This window comes from Oncorhynchus nerka, unplaced genomic scaffold (assembly GCF_034236695.1).
Source record: "Oncorhynchus nerka isolate Pitt River unplaced genomic scaffold, Oner_Uvic_2.0 unplaced_scaffold_811, whole genome shotgun sequence".
In the NCBI taxonomy this organism is placed as follows: Eukaryota; Metazoa; Chordata; class Actinopteri; order Salmoniformes; family Salmonidae; genus Oncorhynchus; species Oncorhynchus nerka.
The window spans coordinates 180,218-181,870 of record NW_027040444.1 but is presented as its reverse complement, the minus strand read 5'-3'; the positions used below and the strand labels follow the sequence as shown (position 1 = coordinate 181,870).

The window sequence follows — 1,653 nt, the reverse complement described above, 5'->3', positions numbered from 1 at the left end:
GAGGTGGGGGTGAACACCTGAGGAGAGGTTGGGGGTGAGCACCTGAGGAGAGTTGGGGTGGGGGAACACCTGAGGAGAGGTGGGGGTGAGACACCTGAGGAGAGTGGGGGGAGCACACCTGAGGAGAGGTGGGGGGTGATACACCTGAGGAGAGGTGGGGGGGCGAACACCTGAGGAGAGGTGTGTGTGTGTGTGTGAGGGAGAGGAGATCTGTGTATATAAATGGTATCAACACACACTTTCTGTGACATTGACGTGTGTGTGTGTGTGTGTGTGTGTGTGTGTGTGTGTGTGTGTGTGTGTGTGTGTGTGTGTGTGTGTGTGTGTGTATCAGTGTTTGCTAGCACATGAAGCTGGCAGGGTATGAGATGGAAGAGAGTATTCAGAGAGAGACCTCTGGAGGACTGAGAGACCTGCTACTGGCCGTGGGCAAGACACACACCCACCACACACACACACACCACACACACACACCACACACACACCACACACACACACACCACACCTCTCTCTCGCTCTGTGTCTCTGTCTGTGCTCTCTCTATCCTCTTCCTCTCTCCCTCCACTCTCTCTCTGTCTCTCTCTCTCTCACTCACCCTACCCTCTCTCTCTCTGTCCTCTGTATCCTCCATCTCTCTCTCTCTCTCTCTCTCTCTCTCTCTCTCTTTCTCTGTCCCCTCTTTACACTCCATCTCTGTCTCTCTCTCTCACCTACTCCTCTTCTCTCTCTGTCCTCTCTTCCTCTGTCTCTCTCTCTCACCCTACCCTCTCTGTCCTCTCCTCCTCAGCATCTCTCTCTCTCCATCTCTCTCTCTCTCTCTGTCTCTCTGTCTCTCTCTCTCTCTCTCTCGTGCCCTCTGCGTCTCTCTCCCTCTCTGTGCTCTCTGTCCTCTCTTCCTCCATCCCTCTGTCTCTCTCTCTCACCCACCACCTCTCTGTCTCCTGTCCTCCTCTTCCTCCATCTCCTGTCTCTCCCACTCCACCCTACCCTCTCTCTCTCTGTCCTCTCTTCCTCCATCTCTGTCTCTCTCTCTCTGTCTCTCTCTTCTGTCCTCTCTTCCTCCCATCTCTGTCTTTCTCTCTCTGTCCTCTCTTCCTCCATCTCTGTCTCTTCTCTCTCTGTCCTCTCTTTCTCCATCTCTGTCTTTCTCTCTCTGTCCTCTCTTCCTCCATCTCTGTCTCTCTCCTCTGTCTCTCTCTCTGTCCTCTCTTCCTCCATCTCTGTCTCTCCTCTGTAGTGAAGTGTGCTCGGAGCGTCCCAGGCTACTTTGCAGAGACTCTGTACTATTCGATGTCGGTAAGAATCTATTTTCTCCTCTGTGAGTGAAGTGTGCTCCCGGAGCGTCCCAGGCTACTTTGCAGAGACTCTGTGTGCTATTCGATGAAGGTAAGAATCTACTTTCTCCATCCTAGGAAAGAGAAGATCATTCTAATACTAGATATGTGTTTTAGAACTGTGTGTGTGTGTGTGTGTGTGTGTGTGTGTGTGTGTGTGTGTGTGTGTGTGTGTGTGTGTGGTGTGTGTGTGTGTGTGTGTGTGTGTAGGGTGCAGGAACTGACGACCAGACCTTAATCAGAGTGATGGTGAGTCGTAGTGAGGTGGACATGTTGGATATCAGAGCTGATTACAGACGCCTCTTCACCAAGTCTCTGC

General features: G+C 52.1%; 1 protein-coding gene across 1 annotated transcript in view; it reads left to right on the top strand.

Moving 5' to 3' along the window:
- Window positions 1-332: 332 nt before the first annotated feature.
- LOC135571070 (annexin A5-like) overlaps window positions 333-1,653 on the top strand; it is a 90,407-nt gene continuing 89,086 nt past the window's right edge. Inside the window, exons 1-3 of the mRNA XM_065016876.1 lie at window positions 333-429; window positions 1,238-1,296; window positions 1,545-1,653. Of these exons, the coding sequence (XP_064872948.1) occupies window positions 348-429; window positions 1,238-1,296; window positions 1,545-1,653 (250 nt within the window). The 5' untranslated portion in view covers window positions 333-347. The remainder of the gene's footprint in view (window positions 430-1,237; window positions 1,297-1,544) is intronic.